Source organism: Equus quagga, chromosome 7 (assembly GCF_021613505.1).
Source record: "Equus quagga isolate Etosha38 chromosome 7, UCLA_HA_Equagga_1.0, whole genome shotgun sequence".
Classification (NCBI taxonomy): domain Eukaryota; kingdom Metazoa; phylum Chordata; class Mammalia; order Perissodactyla; family Equidae; genus Equus; species Equus quagga.
In genome coordinates, this window is record NC_060273.1 from 3874806 (window position 1) to 3892292 (window position 17487).

General features: G+C 52.9%; 2 protein-coding genes across 8 annotated transcripts in view; one reads left to right on the forward strand and one right to left on the reverse strand.

Moving 5' to 3' along the window:
- CORO7 (coronin 7) overlaps positions 1-10015 on the reverse strand; it is a 67845-nt gene extending 57830 nt beyond the window's left edge. For 3 of the 5 annotated variants that reach the window (XM_046667567.1, XM_046667565.1, XM_046667566.1), the window contains exons 1-5: positions 9852-10015; positions 7401-7497; positions 6468-6542; positions 2720-2790; positions 2061-2244 (exon numbers count right to left, since the gene is read on the reverse strand). In XM_046667567.1, the coding sequence (XP_046523523.1) occupies positions 2061-2244; positions 2720-2790; positions 6468-6542; positions 7401-7497; positions 9852-9911 (487 nt within the window). In that variant the 5' untranslated portion in view covers positions 9912-10015. The remainder of the gene's footprint in view (positions 1-2060; positions 2245-2719; positions 2791-6467; positions 6543-7400; positions 7498-9851) is intronic. The other 2 variants (XM_046667569.1, XM_046667568.1) reach the window with 2 other exon arrangements.
- Positions 10016-16763: 6748 nt separating this feature from the next.
- The window catches only part of DNAJA3 (DnaJ heat shock protein family (Hsp40) member A3), a 30766-nt gene continuing 30042 nt past the window's right edge, over positions 16764-17487 (forward strand). For 2 of the 3 annotated variants that reach the window (XM_046666932.1, XM_046666933.1), the window contains exon 1: positions 16765-17003. In XM_046666932.1, coding sequence (XP_046522888.1) covers positions 16793-17003 — 211 coding nt within the window. In that variant the 5' untranslated portion in view covers positions 16765-16792. Of the gene's footprint in view, positions 17004-17487 lie in introns of all 3 variants that reach the window. The other variant, XM_046666934.1, reaches the window with a different exon arrangement.

Here is a 17487-nt window from a genome sequence, read left to right on the forward strand (position 1 = left end):
GAAGGAACCAGCCCTGCCAACACTCTGATTTCAGAATTCTGGTCTCCAGAATCATGAGATAATAAATCTCTGTTATTTTAAGCCACTCTGTTTGTGGTCCTCACTAGAGCAGCCCCAGGAAACTAACAGACTCTCCCTTCAAAACATCGAGCCCAACTCCCCTCCTCTCCCTATGAGCAAGACTCGGTGACTCACTTCTAACAAAGAGAATTTGGTGGAAGTGATGGTAAGTGACTTCCAAAGCTCGGTCATAAAAGGCACTGTGGCTTCCTCCTTGTTCCCTTTCTCTCGGATTGTTCACCGGGGGAAGCTGGCCACCATGTTGGGAGGGCACTCAAGCCGCTCACGGAGAGGGCCCACATGGGAGGAAACTGAGGCCTCCTGCCCACAGCCATCACTGTGTGAGTGACCATCTTGGAAGTGGATCCTTCTGCCCCAGTCAAGCCTTCAGATGACAGCAGCCCCAGTTGACATCTCGACTGCAACTTCACAAGAAATTCCAAGACAGAACCACCCAGCTAAGCTGCTCTCAAATTCCTCAGAAACTGAGAGAATAAATGTTTACAGTTGTTTTAAGCCTCTACATTTTGGAGTAATTTGTTCTGCAACAATAGATAACTACTATGCCAAGGTTTACTCTACTGAGGTTAATCCCAGCCTGCCACCTCCCGGCACCATGGTTTTAGCCAAGTTATTTTACCTCGTCTGGTACTTGGGAATGGCGACACCCCCCAGTGGAACGGCTGTGCTGTGCTGAAGAGCCATGAATCCCTCAGCACAGTACTGGGCACAGGAGAGGGGCTTGAGAGATAGCAGCTACAGCTGGAGTGACTCCCTAATAACATATTGCCTGGTGACCTTCATCTCTGCTGCAAGGGTTAGGCTGGTCTCCTCGACTTCACCAGGAACTCTTTGGGGGCAAGGCCTGCACCTTATAGTTCACCTCTCTTGTGGCACAAGATGACTCCATAGTGGGCACTGGCTGAGTTCTCAGTAACTGATGCTGTCAGGAGGGAACTTTGAGATACCCAGTTACACTACTGACAGCCCTGGGTCCCAGCCCCAGAGGTGGGGACATCACCACAGTGAGCTTAACCAGCCGGGACACTCTGCACAGCCCTGTGGGGCAAGTCCACCCTTCAACTCTCTGAGCTTCGTGTCTTTACCCTCAATGGGGATGAGCATGTCAAGGAGGACTCTGTGGAAAGGACTCTGTGATGCTACCACAGAAAAACCTGGGCTCAGCTGTAGGTCACACTGCAGGGTCATAGCCATTCTGATACTAAGAAATCTGACTCAAAGTTGTCATCATCTATGCGCGGCCTGAATGTTGGTGTCCCCCCAAAATTGCCATGTTGAAACCTAACCCCCACTGTGAAGGAATTTGGAGGCAGGCCCTTTGGGAGGTGATTAGGTCAGGAGAATGAGGCCTCATGAATGGGACTGGTGCCCTTACAAAAGAGACCCCAGAGAGCTCCCTTGCCCCTGCCTCCATGTGAGGACACAGTGAGAAGACGGCCAGCTCTGAACCAGGAAGCAGGCTCTCACCAGACACCGAATCTGCTGGAGCCTTGATCTTAGACTCCCAGCCTCCAGAACTCTAAGAAATAAATTCCTGTCATTTATAAGCCACCCAGTCAATGGCATTTTGACATGGCAGCCAGAATGGACTAGGACAACCTATCTTGGGAAAATGAGAGGAGAAGCATGCTGGGAGCAGAGGCTATAAGACAGCAAAATCCTCATCTCCCAGGGCAGCAGTTAGTAGTTTGTTTTCAAAACTGAAATGACATACGACTCAAGAAATAACAGTATAAGGAAATTATTTAAACATACAGAGGAAAAATCAGAAAAAACAGCTGGGTGAGATGAAAACAGATGCCCACAGGAAGCAGGGAGGGACGGGGTGTTTGTAAAGAGCCTTCCAGAATCTTACCACGGTTTCGCTACACACACGTGAAACTTTGAGACATACTGAAAACTCATGTCACCACAAAGAAACAAAGAAACTGCTGTCCAGATGGGGGCTGCCCAGGAGGGGTTGGCCAGTGTGGCCGTACCTGTGAGGGGCTGCTGCTTGGCGACATCCCAGACCTTCACAGCCGTGCCCGCCGCGCTCACCAGGACGCCATCCACGGTGGGGTGGAACTGAAGCACCTCCACCTGGACGTCCTCAGGGCCCAGTACCAGCCCAGGCCCTGAGGGCAGCGCCTGGCCAGGGGCTGGCAGCCGCCACAGTTTCACCTGCGGGAAGGAGCAGTCTGTGAGCTGCGAGGACTGGGAGCGGTCCCGCTGCCCCAGGGGTACCCTATGTTGGGGAAGGGAGGGAAACCCGGCTCAGGATCACAGTATGTGGTTAGAGGCTGGCAGGGGAGACGTGACTGTTGGGGAGCCCATGGCTCTGGTCTATCTCCTCTGGGCCTCCCAAACCACGGCAGCCCTGCTCTCCTTAGGCAGCTAAGAAACACAACACACAACAGGTCACAGCCACGGCTCTGGGCAAGCGCACGGGAGCACCTGGGAGCCAGCGTGGGTTGAGGAACTGAGAAAGTCCGGGCTAGCCCAGCCCTGAAAGCCTGTAGAGGGGCCGGAGGGACCGAGGGCCCTGGAGGGGAGTGGGAGGGACTGGACTGGGAGGGAGCAGGGCCCCGGGGGCCTTCTGAGCCCCCAGCTACAGGTGGGAGGGGCATCAAGCAGCTCTTTCAGCAGCTCCGCTCACCGTCCTGTCGGCTGAGCCTGTGGCCAGGAGGAAGTCATCAAAGGGAGAGAAGTCCAGGTCCATGACCAGGTCTGTGGGAGAGCAAAGGCTGACACAGGTCCCAAGAGAACCCACCAGAATGTCCCATTTCCATCCCAAAGTGATCTCCCCTCGAGGCCAGGAATCACAGCCCAGGGTTTCTGAGGCGACGCCTCTGCCCACATCTCAGTAGGCGACAAGTCCAAGAGGGAGCACACCTCTGGAAATAATAGCAAAAGCCATAGGCCCCTGCCTGTGACATATGTCCCTGAGAGCCCTGCAGCCCCAGCGTGGCCAAGGGCCCGGCATCGGGAAGTCAGCGGGACAATGGGCAGGGAGCTCCTAGGATTACCAGACACCTACACTCGCCCCATTCCAGGGCCCAGCCCAGGTGAGTGAACACAAGAGCCAGCCCCTGCTCTGGGCCCATGAGGGATTCACAAACGGGACAGACGCCACCAGCTCTAACGGACCCTCACCACCTCCAAGGGGAGACACACACGTCTCTGCAGACACAGCAAGAGGCCGGCTGGCACGCAGGGGGGACCCTAAGATCAGGGGTCAGGGCAGGCTTCGTGGATGGGGCGTGGTGGGCCCTGGAGGATGTGGAGGGCTGGTACGTGTTAGGACATCACAGATGCAGGGGGGCTGGGGGGACTTCCAGGCGCAGAAACCCTGCCACCCTACCCTGCAGGCTCTGCCCTGGACAGGGCAGGGCCCAGGCCAGGTGCGGCAGCCTGGCTCTCCCAAGGGAATGAGAAGCAGCAATATGGCCAATCTGAGCACTCAGCTGTGCCAGCAGGCCCGTGTCCTTTAAGTGCACTTATCTCACCAAGTCCTCACAACCCCTAGGATGGCACTGTAGCATCATCCCCAACTGGAGGATGAGGACACCAGAACAGAGAGGTTAAGTAAGCTGCCCAGAGCTGCACAGCTAAGAAGGGGAGAAGCTGAGATTCAGGCTAGCAGTCCAGTTCTAGAACCTACAACCTCAGTCCAACATGGCCTTTCCCAAATCGGAGCAGGCCCCAAGCCACCACCCCACAGCCCAGATGCTCTCTAAATACTTCCCAGCCCTCTGCTCCCCAGGGCAGCTGGGCTGAAGGGCTGCTTGGCCCTGAGCCAAGAGGCAGAAGGTAGCCCTGAAGGCAGGGCCCCAGGCAGAGCTCAGCCCACCACAGTCAGCCCACCACAGTCCCCCCACCACTGGCATCTAAGAAGGCAGAATGGCGCCTGAGACCTCAAGGACAGGTTCTGAGCGAGCTGCAGCTCAGCTACCCCAACAGCAGCTTCCTGGCAGGGCTGCGCCTGCAGAGAGAGGCTCTGAAGAGTCAGAGCGACTATGAGGTCGCAACTCGCCAAGAGAAGCCTGGTCCAGCTTCTACTTGGAGCCCTCCAGTAACAAGGGGCTCACCACTTCACAGACATCACCTACTCAGGGGCAGCTCCACAAAAAGTAAACAGCATCAAGAAGCAAAAAGCATGGTGTCGAAGAACATGGGGGTCAGACAGACCTGATCCTGGCTCTGCCAACAGCAGTGCCAACGTTGGTAAGTTCCTGATCTCTCTGAGCCTCAGTTCTCTTAGGTGAAAAATGGGTTATTTTAAAATCTACTTCAGGGGGGCTGGCCCTGTGGCCAAGCAGTTAAGTTCACGCGCTCTGCTACAGAGGCCCAGGGTTTCATGGGTTCGAATCCTGGGTGTGGACATGGCACCGCTCATCAAGCCATGCTGAGGCAGCATCCCACATGCCACAACTAGAAAGACCCACAACTAAAAATACACAACTATGTACCAGGGGGGCTTTGGGGAGAAAAAGGGAAAATAACATCTTTAAAACCTACTCCAAAGAGGTGAGAGTGGAGGCCGGTCCCATGGCCGAATGGTTAAGTTCGCATGCTCCACCTCGGAGGCCTGGGGTTTCCCCGGTTCGGATCCTGGGCACGGACATGGCACTGCTCATCAGGCCATGCTGGGGTGGCATCCCCCATGCCACAACTAGAAAAACTCACAGCTAAAAAAAATACATACTACTACGTACCAAGGGGCTTTGGGGAGAAAAAGGAAAAAATAAAATCTTAAAAAAAAGTGTAAGAGTGGATGAGAAAGCAGACTTTTTATGCGTGCTACAACACAGATGGACCTCAAAACATTACGCTACGTGAAAGAAGCCAGACTTCGAAGACTATGTATGGTATAACTCCATTTATGGGAAATGTCCAGAAAGGGCCAGCCTACAGAGCAGGAGGCAGCAAACATTCCCTGGATGGTGGGAAGCAGTCAACGTTTCAGGCTTTGAGGGCCAGAAGGTCTCTGTCACAGCTACTCGATGCTGCGGTTGCCGGGAAAGACAGCCACAGGCCGACTGTCACGGAAGAGGCATAGCTGTGTCCCAATCAAACTCCCTACAAAGACAGGCGGCAGGCCAGACTGGGCCACAATGGCAGTATACAGACCCCTGCCACAGAGGGCGAAAGACCAACGGTTGCCAGAGGCTGCGGGCCCTGAGGTGGAAACGGACTAACTGCAAAGGGGCACGAGGGATCTTTGGGGAAATGTTCTAAACCTGGAGGGTGGTACACACAGCCCTATAACTTTAATAAAAGTCAAATTCTTCACTTAAAACAATAAAGTTAACGGTATGTAAACGATACCTCAATAAAGTTGTTGTAAAAAGCTTTAAAAAAGGATGAGAAAATGCAGATAACATGCTTAGCACATAGGGAGCTCTCCATCAATCTTCATTACCATTACCTTATTTATTTTTTTTTGAGGACGATTAGCCCTGAGCTAACTGCTGCCAATCCTCCACTTTTTGCTGAGGAAGACTGGCTCTGAGCTAACATCCATGCCCAGCTTCCTCTACTTTATATGTGGGATGCCTACCACAGCATGGCGTGCCAATCGGTGCCACGTCTGCACCTGGGATCTGAACTGGCGAACCCCGGGCCGCCAAGAAGCAGAATGAACAAACTTAAATGCTGCACCACCGGGCCTTATTAACCTTATTAACCACCATTATCATCACCTGGACCCCTACACTGAGCCGCACACTGAGACCAGGGACCAAGAATCAGCCCCCTTCCCTCACTCAAGGCAGCCAAACAGGCGGCCAGCAATGCAGGCCAGAGGGCTGGACCCACAGCCGCCGTAGCTGGACAAGGAGAGGAGGCAGCCGGGCCAGCGCTGCAGCAGCCCGAGGAGAGCAAACTGTTCCTCAGAGTGGGCGGGATGCCAGGCGGGCTGCCAGGCGCCCCCAGAAGCAGCCGTGGCAGACAAAAGCTCTCTTTGTGAGGATCCCTCTCTGGCCCTACAGCCCAGCCAGCCCCTCCTTGGAGGGGCCTAAGCAGCCTGGCTGAGGAGGATGCCCCGTGGCGAGAGGTAGTCTCCTGGGTTGCAGGAAAGGACACAGAGCTAAGAACCATAGAGGGCAGAGTGCTCCGCAGTGACAGGGAGCCAGCAACAGCCTGGAGCCTGGTGCTGGCTGGTGCACATACCCCTCCCCCCGGCTGGACCACCTGGAGCATCCAGCTCCCCTCCTTTCTGCCCAGGCCAGAATTCTCTACCAGGACCCAGTCTTCTAATCTGGACCCCATCTGTCAGAAGGCACAGTGAGGATGACAGAAGGGATGTCGCAAGCCAAAGGACAGTAAAACCAGGTGAATATAAATCCTTGGCCCCAGAGAGGAAGGGGTAAGTTCTAGACTTCCTGGGTCCAAACCCCACTCACCTGAATGGCAGCCCAGGTGGGTCACGTGTCTCTTGTCCTCTCCCTGGCCTTCCAGAGGCACGATGCCCAATACACCTGTCAAACAAACATGTGGGCTCTGACTTCAGGCCTAATGGAGACCATCTACCTCCCTGCCCAGGACACCCAGGGAACATGAGGCCCAAAAGCTCAGCCTTGGACCTTCCCAGAGCCTCCACCAATCCTAAGATCACACCCCTCTAGACACAGTGATTGGTCAAGGTTAGGTGCTTGCTCCACACAAGAGCCTGCATGACACTGGATGTACAGAAGACACTAGAGAAAGTGGTTGTCTCTTTTTGGCACTGTGGGTCCTTAGAGGTCAGTTTGGGCCACCAGTTACCACTTTTCCCAGCTTTATCTGAGAAAGAAGCCATCACCAGAGGACCACAGAGCTAAGGGACAGGACAGAGGTCAGGGCTAACAGCATGTGTGAGCCTCTGGATACAGCTCTGCCTGAAGCCCCTGGATTTCTTAGTTATACAAAGCAAAAAGGTACCCAATTTTTGCAAAGTCAGTTTGAGGCCTGAGTTAATTATCACTGGTGACCAGGAGGCCCAAATAATATGGGAGCTTTTCAAATCTTTGTGTTCCTATCGACCCCAGCTGCCCCCAGACAAGGAGTGGGTAGCATATGGCAACAGCTGGAAACAAAGGTGACAGCCCTCTCCCCACCCTCCTAGTCATGCTCTTGGACACCACAGCCAATGTGGTTTTTACAAAATATACACACAAGCCCTAACCAAAACTGATCTGATTACTGCACATGGACCAGCTTGTAGGAGTCTAAGGCCCTGCAGGGTACTGACCTCTGAGCCCCGAAAGCCCCTCCAAACCTCTAGCCTGCAATGAGTCTGCCCTTCTCTCCCACTCGGTCTAGGGTGACAATGTCTGAATCCATGTCCACGTCTCTACCTGGACGGTCAGAGTTGAAGGCGATCAAGCTGCAGCTGGATTTGATATGGTTCCCACAAGAGGGGGCGGTTCCTGCTCGAATGTCACTGATCCAGGCCTGGAAAAAAGAATGGGAAATGTGAAGGCCAGGGTTCTGCAAATGCCTAAAGTTGGGGGTAGAGCATGATCCAGGGAACTCTCCCTTAAAGCTGCACCATTAGAGATTCATTGCTTTGGATCAAACCCTGTCCTGCCTCAAGTAGTCCCTTAGAAAACAAAATGTTCTTGAAATGATAACCTAAGTCATAAAGAGGGCAATTTTGCTTATTAAATCAGTTCTCTAATATGAGTGAGGAGGCTGTCAGAAGGGAGCTCAGGCTGAAAAAGCTCAAAAGGCTAACTGGGCAGTGTTTGTGTGTGTGTGGGAGGGAACTGATTCTGTTAAAATGGGGAGAGAGAAGTAGAGAAAGAAGCACCTAAGACAGAAGACAGACTCAACTTCCTCAGCATTACTGAAGGCCTCCACCAAGTACGGGGGTCTCCACCAAGCCCCAGGAGAAAACACCCAAGGTCAGAGAGGGAAAAATCAAGCCTTTCCACAAAGTCCCATAGACGGAAGAACGACACACCCCCATGAAAAGGCCGTGATGTTAACAGCCCCACACATGGAAGAGCAGAGGAGCACTTTCTCTGAAACGAAGATCAACGAGGTCCAAATGTTCTCTCTGTTGATATCAAAGCAACACTCCTCCTTGCTGCCCGACAATCGAGCACCAGTATTTCCCAGCCCACCCACCCACAACATCCTGGAAACCACCTCCACCACCCAAGTTTCTGTTTCAGTGTTCACCTGCCACGGGTAGGACCTCATCATCTTGCATTATTTTCCCCTCCTGATTCACGTTTACTGTACAAATACAGTGACAGGAAATATGTTTCAAAAGAACAGATCACCTGTTCTCGCATCTCTCTAACATAAACTGTGTTAAGCTCTCCCTGTAATCCCTGGTCCCATGCCTGTCTGTTTACCTTGCTGGACTGCGGCCCACCTGGGAACAAGCCCTAGGGCCCCTCAAGTACACTCCAGACCCCTCCAAGCAGTACTTGCTGCACTAAGAGAGATGGTAATAATGCAAAGCTGAGCACCTCTCTCCCCAACCCTCAGCCCCCTTCCAATCTTTCGATGGCTCCCCACTGCGTTCACAATATAACCCAACTTCTTCCTGTGGCCCTCCGGCTCTGCAGGACGGCTCTGGACTCATCTGACACCATGATGTGTGATCCCCATCACTGCCCTCCATCCATCCACCCTGGCCCACTTTCCATTCCTCCACTAGGCTCTTCCCATCCCACTCTTCCTGTGGGTGGCTGCTTCTTATCCTCTGGCCTCAGCTTAAATGTCACCTCCTCCCAGCAGCCTTCCCTGACCACCCTATTGAGATTAACTCCCACCTCACCGTCCACCTCCATCTCCATCCCAGCCCCTGATGTGTGTTTTCAGTGCACTTATTAAAACTTGCAGTACCCCTGCAGGCCTGTCTGCTTGCTGCCTGTCTCCCTCAGGAGACTGTAGGCAGCACAGAGGAAGGAAAACGCTGCCGTGTTCACCGTAGTGGTTCTAGCAGCTGGGAACAGCACCTGGGAGGTGCCGAGGAAATACTGCCCAGAAGATGAAAACGAGGCTTCTGGCCCAGGCTGTCCTGCTGTGCCTTGGCCCCTGATAGAGTCACTGGAGGTCACTTCCTAGGCTTAATTATTGGAGGACACTCCCAGGCCTTCTAAATAACACGGGGAGTGGCAGACCACAGCTGGCATCATCTCTGAAGCACAGCCCTCATCAGGTGAGCTGCCCTTCCGGGGGTCTGAGACGACACGCGGCACCTGGCTCAGCTCTTCCTCTGGGCACCACCTGCTCAAGCCTCCCCAGGCCCCACCCAGCCCCTGGTAGCATCACCGAGTAAGGAAGAGCTTGCGCCAGCCGCGAGAGGAGGAAGCGCCGGCGGAAACCCGAGAGAGGGGCACGCCTCTGGCCCAGGGGCTCCCTCTCTGCAGCTGACACGCCGCATTCGCCGAGGCCACGCAGAGAGGGCATGTCTCCCACACCCCATCCCCGGGCAGGGGCGATCGGGGCGGCAGGGAGGAGGAGCCGCGGCTCCCCGGCGAGGCCGACCGGAAGCCGGGAAGGCAGGCAGCCTCGCAGGCCTCAGGCCTTGGCCCCGGCCGGACGGGCTGCGCCGTCCCGGGGGTCCCGAGGCGAGGCGGGCGGGCCACGGACGGCGGGGCTCACGGAGCGGCCAGCGAGCGTCCCTTGAGCGCCGGACTCTGCCCGCCGGGCCGGGACAGGGCGCCTGGACGCCGGGCTCGGGCCTGAAGGGGGCGCCCCGGGGCCGGCGGGCTCGAGGGTCCTCATGCGGAGCCCGGCGAGCCGGGGGGGCGGCCGCCGGGCGAGGGGCGCCGGCGGGTCGGGCTCACCTCGCGGCGGGGCGGCCGGGCCTCCGTGTGTCGGAACTTGGACACCCTGAAGCGGTTCATGGCGGCAGGAACGGCGGCGGTCGCAGCTGCGAAGACCCAGGCGTCGGCTCTCAGGTGCAAGGCGACCAGCCGTGCCTCCCGCCACCTCCGGCCCCACCCGCAGCCCGCCGCCCGCCGCCCGCGGCCACGCCCCGACACGCCCTGGCCAATCGCAGGCTGCTCCTGCCCGCCGGGCCACGCCCCCAGCGCCTCTCCCGCCGCGCCCGCGCCGCCGGCCCTGCCCTCTGGCCAATCGCCGCTCGGTCGCCCCCCGAGGCCACGCCCCGATGCCGGGGGCGGGTGGCGCGGGTGGGGAAGTCACGTGCTGCGCGCTGTCTGCCCCCCGCCCCGCGGTGAGTGCTTGGGGCCTGGGGGCTACAACCGCGATTTTGTGTACACGGATTTGCCCCCGGAGGCTTTCTAGTGTGCGGGACGCGCCCTCTTGGGGAGGAGACGGGGCAGGAATGAACTGGCTCTATTTCAGAGACAGGGAACGGGCCCAGGCAGAGAGGAGCCCCTGGCCCCTGTCACACAGATAGTGTGTGGCAGCAGGGGAAGGGGAGCCCAGAGCTGATGCAAACCCCTGTCCGGGGATACCTTCCTCTAAAGCCTGCAGCCCACCCACCCTGCTCAGGCCAGGTGCACTCGGCGGGAGGGATGGGGCCTCAGCATCCCCTTATTAGGGCATGTCTTGGCTGCAGGCCTTGGCGCCGCAGTGGGGCAGGACTCCTCGAAAGAGATCAGTGTATCATTTACAGATAAGCGGAAGGGCGTAAGATGAGGACAAAGGGGAATCCCTGAAATAGCAAAGGTGCCCAATCGGCGCTGCTTGCTCAGTCCCGGGCAACTCAGGAAGAAAGGGGGCAGGTTCATTCCACCTGGGGCCACTCATTGCACCAGCGTTTCTCTTCGCTTTGAAAATTGACTCCGTGATTCCAGAATATGCTTTCTGCTTGAGGACAGACATAACACCTGCTCAGGCATGTCTGGAAAAGGGACTTTGATCTGAGGAATGCGAATGATTGGTCGGAAAATTGCCCTACCGCACCCTGCCTGCTGCAGAGAACAGGCTCACCCGAGGTACGCTGCCCAAGAGTGAATCTGAAAGCTTGGCCAGGCGATGGCCACAAAGGGACCCCAAAATGCGAGTTTTTTGTTTTTTTTCTCAGTTATCACAGGTAAACTGTGAGGACGAAAAGGCCATTTACTAGTATCCTACTGAGTTAAAAGTGACTTTGATCTCCATAAACTAAAAATAGTATGTCAGTAGAGTTGACTGAGGCCGGGGATTTGGAATTCTAAGCAGTCTGGCAGCCGCTGAGTTCAGCTTTCTCATGCCACAGACGCTTCAGGTTTTGCAACCCCAGCAGCTCTGGAAAAGGCACCAGCAGTGCTGTCTTGAGTTGGTTGTGGTGTTCAATTTCTGCAGATATTGCTTTTTTTAAATTGTGGTTAAAAGACATAAAATTGAACCTTTTAAAGTGTACAGTTCAGTAGTTAAAGACATTCATAGTGTTGTGCAACAGATATCCAGAACTTTTTCATGCAAAACTGAAACTCTACACCCATTTAAACAACAGCTTCCCATTGCCGACTCTTCCCTGGTAACCACCATTCTACTTTCTGTTTCTGTGAGTGTGACTGCTTTAGATACCTCATATAAGTGGAATCATATATTATTTGTCTTTTTGTGACTGGCTTATTTTACTTAGCACAGTGTCCTCAAGATTCCTCCATGTTGTAACATGTGACAGCATTCCCATCCTTTTTAAGACTATAATATTCTATTGTATGTACATACCACATTTTGTTTATCCATTCGTCTACCAATAGACATTTGGGTTCTCCCACCTCTTGGCTATTGTGAATAATCCTGCTAAAAACTTGGGTGTGGAAATATCTCTTCATGACCCTGCTTTCAATTCTTTTGTATATATACCCAGAAGTGTTATTGCTGGATCATATGGTAGTTCTATTTTTAATTTTTTTTTTTTTTGAGGAAGATTAGCCCTGAGCTAACTGCTGCCAATTGTCCTTTTTTTGCTGAGGAAGACTGGCCCTGAGCTAACATCTGTCCCCATCTTCCTCTACTTTACACGTGGGACACCTACCACAGCATGGCTTTTGCCAAGCGGTGCCATGTCCGCACCAGGGATCCGAACTGGCCAAACCTGGGCCTCCGAGAAGCAGAATGCGAACTTAACCTCTGTGCCACCAGGCCGGCCCCTCTATTTTTAATTTTTGAGGGACCTCCACATCAGATATTGCTTTTAAAATTACAATTACTAATAGTGCAGTACCATCCTTTAGTTACTGTTGGTTATGTGGTTAATTCCACAGTACACAGTAATGCCTATTTGCATCAACAGTATTCGACTAATAACTTTCTAGTTAGGGGATATTCAGACATTATGTATTATGGTCCAAATATAAACCAGCTATACATCTAAAACTATAAAACTCTTAGAAAAAAACATGAGCAAAAACTTCATGACATTGCATTTGGCAGTGATTTTTTGGATATGACACCAAAGGTCCAGAGAAAAAAAAATAGACAAACTAGGCTTCAGGAAAAATTTTTAAATTTGTGCACGAAAAGACACTATCCACAGAGTAAAAAGGCAACCCACGGGATGGGAGAAAATATTTTCAAATCATATATCTGATAAGGATTAATATCCAGAACCTATGAAGAACTCCTGAAACTCAACAACAATAAAAAACCCCACCTAATTTAAAACAGGCAAAGGACTTGAATAGACACTGCTCCAAAGAAGATATACAAATGGCCAATAAGCACATGAAAAGATGCTCAGCATCACTAATCATCACGGAAATACAAATCAAAACTACAGTGAGATACCACCTCGTACCCAATAGGATGGCTACTATCAAAAAAAAGAAAAGAAAAGAACAAGTGTTGGTGAGGACGTAGTTATTGGAACCTTTGGGCACTATTGGTGGGAATGTAAAATGGTACAGCCACTATGAAAAACAGTCTGGCAGTTCTTCAAGAATTAAAAATAGTGGGGCTGGCCCCATGGCATAGTGGTTTGGGAGTCCATTGTAGTGAAGTCCTCATTCTAGAAAACTCAAAACACTTCATGTAACTGAAGGAAGGGTCATTAGCAGAAAGAAAAGAGACCGGCAGGGAGAAGAGGGCAAAAAACCCACACAAAAGCGTTAAAGAGCCTTAGGCTGCATCCTTATTTTCAACTGCCATGCCAGAGAAAAGAAGTTTCCAATAGGATGTTCCCTTAATTTTCTCTGAAGTCAGTGGTTTCCATAAATCAGAATTTTGGCAAGAGAGGGAAGGATGAGGCCAGCTTAAGTGCCAACAACAAATTTCTTAGGGCCAGCCTGGTGGCGCAGCAGTTAAGTTTGCAGATGGCATGCCTGGGAACATCTGGGTCCCACGTTCCACAGCCCCTTGGAATCATTCCATACTCCCTTGGACAGGAAGGGAATTGCTACAACTAGAGAAATTGTGAGCTAGCTTTTATTGCCTTTGAAGAGATTGGCTCAGGGCCTTCTGCCCTCCCTGGAAAGGCTCTTCACATACATGGGGAGGGCAGCAGCCATCCCATTGCATAGCCACGGACTTGGCCAGTCCCTTTGTACCTCGGATGGTCAGTGTCAGGGTCCACGGGAAAGCACGGATTAGACCCTCTTGTCTCCCTTTGCCTTCAGCCCAGCACGTTGGAGGACAGTAGTTAAACTCCCTCTTAGCTCTCACCCCTTCAGGAGAGCAGGAAAGGGCCCAGTGGAACAGCAAAATGAAAAGTGCAGAGTGGGGGATGCTTTAGAAACTTGTGTTTGCAAGTAACATTTGTTTCTCCTTAAAACTGAAAGTTTTGGCTTTACGCTGAAGAAGAGGCAGGGGAGGTACATGACATATTCTGCCTGGGAACGTGGGTCGGTGTGGCCTGTGTGCTCATCGCAGTTTTTGGCACCAAGCCTGAGACGGATCCATTTGTGTCCTGTGACAGCTGAAGTCCTTGGAAGGCAGTGAAACAGTCTGTAGGTGGCCGTGGTAATAAATACTTGCCCTGCCTCCCTTTTGTTGTGAGAAGCAAACGAAAATTCAGCACGAGAAAGTACTTTGTAAACTACCAAGGGCTGCCTGACTGGGAGCTATTTATCACAAAGGTTTGAAGAAAAGAGCCCTGGTTTGGTTAAGACCTGGGCTTTGATCTTTGTTCACGTACTCACTAGCTGTGTGACCTGGGACAAGTCTTTTCATCTTTTAGAGTTTATTTTGTTGTTGCTTTGCGGCGGGGGTGGGGGGGTGGCATTCATTTGTAAAAATGGGAGTAGTCTTTGCCATATCTGCCTCACAGGGTTGTGAGTGTCTCAAAATATAAAACATGAGAACATTCTTTGTGAACTGTAAAGAGACTGTTCTTAGCACAGCTCAAGTGTTCAGATCTCTCCATAGCCACCGACTGCCTGAAATTCGTCCCACAGACATCTCCAGTGTGATAAGTCCAAGTAACAGTAACTCACTATCTTTATCCCCAAACTTGCTCCTTTCCTGGGTTTTTTAGCTTGGTATCACCAGTAGTTGGGGGAACATAAAAAAGTATATTCGTTGTCCCCCAGCAACTATCAAATCAAGGTGATTCAGGAACCACGACTGGGACAATTTCACAAGCTTTGTAACTAACCCATGTTTAGTAATTGTATCATCTTCTGCTTCTCTGCAGTGACTAGCAGTGAAAGAAACCACACACAGGCCTCGGCTGCTCTCATCAGGGAGTCTTTCTGGTGACTTCCGTGTTCTTCTCAAGGACCTGTTTTTCTCTTCTTTAGTAGCCACCATCACCCACTCCATTCCCTTGGGGTTCTCTGCTTCATAAGAGGAAATATGGAGTCCCCAACAATCAGCCTTCCTGCTATCCCCTAAAAGAAGAACACACTCCCCCTTTCATTGTGGAGGATTTTTACTGTTAATTACCATAGGCCGTAGATGGGTGGAAACAAAGACCAAAAAATGAGGAAGTTACAAAGCTGACCAAGTTTTCATATTAGTGAGCCCTCCTCCAGTTCCTAACTCACTCTGAGGTAGTAAATGAAAGTCCCTTCGGCTCTTGTCCTCAGCTTTTATTCCTGAAAGTTGTACTTCTTAACTAGTACCCTCCCCTCCTTTCCTCCCAGGTTTTGGGTTCCCTGCAGGTGGTAACTGTGTCTGAGTTCTGTGTACTGTCAGTGCTTAGCACAGAGCCTGGCACAGAGAACTAGCATATATTGAGCGTTACCATGTGCCAAGTACTGTAGGAAGCCTTTACATGGATTATGCCACTCACTCCTCAGATGATCCTTTGAGGTAATTACTGTTATGTCCCTGTTTTAGAGAAAGGAAACTGAGGCACAGAGAATTGAAGTGCGTGCCCAAGGACACACAGCTGGTAAGTGGCAGAGCTGGGATTCAATTCCAGGCAGTCTGACTCCAGAGCCCACAGTCTTAACCACTATGCTGGAGACACTTAAATATTGGTTGAATATATTAAATGAACTCCTTTCCCCACTTTCCACCCCATGACCACCTGGTTTCTCTAAAATGTCCCTTGATCACTTCAGTCCTCCACATTCCCCACTCCAAACTCTCAACTGTTCCTTGCAGTTTACGGTAGCCTCCTAACTATTCTGCACTGGGCCCATGCTTTCTAACCTTCTTTTGATCTCAGAGCCTGTGGAGAATTTGATTGATGAAAGCTATGGATATCTCCCCAGGAGTGAGGGGAGGAGCAAGGAGCACAGATCGTCTTAAACCTATCCATGAACCCTCAGGTTCTCTTCCTATTGTGTGGGGTGACGGTGGTGGGAGTCTGCAGTTGAAACTCCTTTGCAACACTTACCAGGCCAGGTTTACCTTTCCAGCCTCATCGCAGTCACACACCCTAAGGAAGCACGTTCACATCTCTGGACAGGTGCTTTTGAAGTTCTTGCTACTTGGAATACTCTTCTTGGAATACTCTTTCCCTCTACCCTTCCCTGACGCACTTTCCATCAAAATCCAACTCGAATGCTACCGGGCACCCCAATCCCCAACCTGTTTGAGAAACCCCTTCACCTGTGTGCCTGTAACACCGTTCATACCTACAATAGCATTCATCGCGTTATGTTAGTTGCCAAGAAGCCTGTCTCCCTCGACTCCCCGTGTGCTCCTCCAGAGGAGGGACGGTATGCCATTCATCGTTGTATCCCTGATATTCTAGAACGTGCGATATTCTAGAGTAGGTGCTCGCAACATTTATTACATCCGTTTTGGGGTAGCTCGATTCTCCTTTCGCAACCGGCAAGTTCACTACAGGTTTGGAAAGGGCTAACACGCATACAGGAGAGCTGAACGATCAGAGTCCTGCTCATAGGGAATCAGCCAGCGAGAAAGTGAGCCCGAGGCCAGGCTTTGGCAGTAGGGCACAGACTCGTGCCGCTCACGCCGACACTGGATGAGTAAGACTGACGCGAGAAGATGCTAAGTCTTGGATCAGGAGGAAGGAAACCGCGCACTGCATGCCGGGATCTGCGCGACTGACAGCCACACTGCACGCCGGGATTTGTAGTTCCGCCCCTTGCCGGGACTCTCCAACTAGTTACATTCAGCTACACTTAACCACATCCTTACACAGATAAGGAGCAGTCTTGGTTGTCAAGCACAGAATGACGAGGTTCTCCAGAGCAAGTCTACCTGACAGGACTGTCCAGACCAAACCTCATTGTGGCATCCTCTGCTAGGAAGGCGCGTTGGATGCATGTGCGGGTGCGCATGCGCAACGATTGCAACTCTGCGTGCGTGCGTAACGGACTCCGCCCCCGGTCCCACCGGCGCTGCGCACACGCGTTGTCCTCGCGAGGCCTCCTTGAGCCGGGCGGCGCAGGCGCAGTGTCCCCGGGCCAAGATGGCGGCGCGGTGCTCCCCACGCTGGTTGCTGGTGGCCGTGGGGACCCCGCGGCTGCCGGCGGCTGCGGGGAGAGGGGCCCGGCCGCCCAGGGCGGGCGTGGTTGGGGCGTCGCTGGGCCGCAAGCTGAGCGTCACCACCTTCCTGCCTTCCCTGGGAGCTCGCGGCCCCGGGGCGCTGCTGACATTGAGACCGGGTGTCAGCCTCACAGGTGAGGGCAGGCTCCAGCGCCCGGGTTGGGGCTCCAGGGTCTGGAAGGGAGTGACTGGCTTCGCTCCGGCCACGAGGCTAGCGGGTGGAGGTATCTTCCGACCTGTATGCGGAATTGCTTGTGGAGACAGGCAAGCAGGAGGGAGATAGGCCCAAGCGGCTACTCGGAAGCGGTGAACGAGAGGGAGCTGTTGGTGTCCCCGGCGGCGGGGATGAAACGCCCGTAGGCCGTGAACCTTCACCTCTCTGTCAACATTACTGGAGGCCTCTTTCCAGCCTGCCGCTGCTCCCTTGCCCTGTTCCTTTCCCATCCCTCCACCTTCTATCTTGTAGCGGAGGCAAAGAGGTAACGGCCGTCCGGTGAGCACCTGCTGTGCTGCTGGCCACTTTGTGCCTAATCTCACTGGATGGAAACAACAACCCTGCAAGGTGGGGATCGTCATCCCCAGTTCAAAGAATGGTGATTTGAAGTTCTAGCGGAGGAA